Source organism: Monoraphidium neglectum (assembly GCF_000611645.1).
Source record: "Monoraphidium neglectum strain SAG 48.87 unplaced genomic scaffold scaffold05659, whole genome shotgun sequence".
Classification (NCBI taxonomy): domain Eukaryota; kingdom Viridiplantae; phylum Chlorophyta; class Chlorophyceae; order Sphaeropleales; family Selenastraceae; genus Monoraphidium; species Monoraphidium neglectum.
The window spans coordinates 918-2,307 of NW_014007971.1; the positions used below are offsets into that span (position 1 = coordinate 918).

At 61.8% G+C, this 1,390-nt stretch overlaps 1 protein-coding gene across 1 annotated transcript in view; it reads left to right on the forward strand.

The window, feature by feature from the left end:
* MNEG_15776 (hypothetical protein) overlaps positions 1 to 1,390 on the forward strand; it is a gene marked incomplete at both ends in the record, with an annotated part of 3,068 nt that overhangs the window by 854 nt on the left and 824 nt on the right. The window contains 2 exons of the mRNA XM_014035753.1: positions 511 to 570; positions 1,095 to 1,283. Coding sequence (XP_013891207.1) covers positions 511 to 570; positions 1,095 to 1,283 — 249 coding nt within the window. The remainder of the gene's footprint in view (positions 1 to 510; positions 571 to 1,094; positions 1,284 to 1,390) is intronic.

Consider the following 1,390-nt stretch of genomic DNA (forward strand, 5'->3'; position numbering starts at 1 on the left):
CCCAAGGTCCTGCCCGTGCTTCTGGCTGTGGCGCGTGGCGCGGACGAGCCGCTGCGGGAGTATGCGCTGGAGCAGCTCACACAGCTGGTGTGGGGTGGGGTGGATTGGTTGGGGGTGGTGAATTTGGCGGTGTGGGGGTGGGCGTGTGCGACATGCGCCAGAGTGGGGTTCGAGTGTTTGGGGGGGGGGATGACAACTTTCAAGAGGCAGAGTTGCGTCAAGGTGGCAGGGTGGGCTGGGTTGAGGCAGGCGGCGTTTGGGCGAGCGTTGGTGGGTAACAGGGTAAAACGGGAGGGGCTGGGTTGTGACTTGACTAAAATCGAGAGGGTGCAGACACCCAGGACAGCTTTGCGATCAGAGTGTTTGTGGGGACGTGCTGCCGAGGCCGCGGCAGCCAAGTGCCGCCTCCCCCCCCCGCCTTTCACACATTGCAGCCAGCTGCCAACCAACATGGCCCCGCTCACACCCTCCCCTCCTTTCCCCCGTCCTGCCCACTTCGCGTCCCCCCAGGTCCGTACCGTGCGGCAGCACATCCGCCGCTTCCTGCCAGAGCTGCTGGCGCTGCTGCAGGTGAGGGAGGGACCACGGGCTGGCATGCGGTATGGTGGGCCGTGTGTGTGTGTGTGTGTGTGTGTGTGTGTGTGTGTGTGTGTGTGTGTGTGTGTGTGTGTGTGTGTTTGGGTGTGTGCATATGTGTGTGTGCATATATGTGTGTGCATGTATGTGTGTGTGCGCGCGCGTGTGCATGTGTTTTGGGCCGCGTGTATATCGGTGTATGTGTGCGCGTTGTGTTGTGTGTCTGTTGCATGTGTGTGTGTTGTGTATTTTGTGTGTGTGTGTGTGTGTGTGTGTGTGTTCCGCATTTGTGTGTGTTGTCAGAAGCATTCACTGGGAATCGATGCTGTACGACAGCACGAGCAGACGGCATGTGAGCGACAGCTTGCTGACACTGGGGGGTAGCCCAGTGTCAGCACAGTGCGCGTCAAGGACTCGCCAACCACCCATGTATAATCATTGTACACGCCTCAGATTATAACTCCAACAACTCAACTGATCTCCCTGGAACCGCACCGCCGCCGCCGCTGCCGCGCCAGGAGTTTTGGGGCAGCAGCGTGCGCATCACGCACTACTGCCTGCAGCTGCTGGCGGAGCTGGCCCTCTCCCTGAGGGACGACCTGCGGCCCCACGTGCCCGAGCTGCTGCCGCGCTTTGTGGGGCTGTTTGTGGAGGCGGAGAGGACGGGGGTGTTCGACATGGTGCGGCCGGCGCTGGGGGCACTCGAGGTGAGGAGTTTTGTGGGGGTAGGGGGGGAGTTGGTGGGGTTGGGGCGATGGGACCAGAGTGTACTGCTGGCTGGGGGTGCGTGGTGGGCGTGGCGGCAGGTTGTATG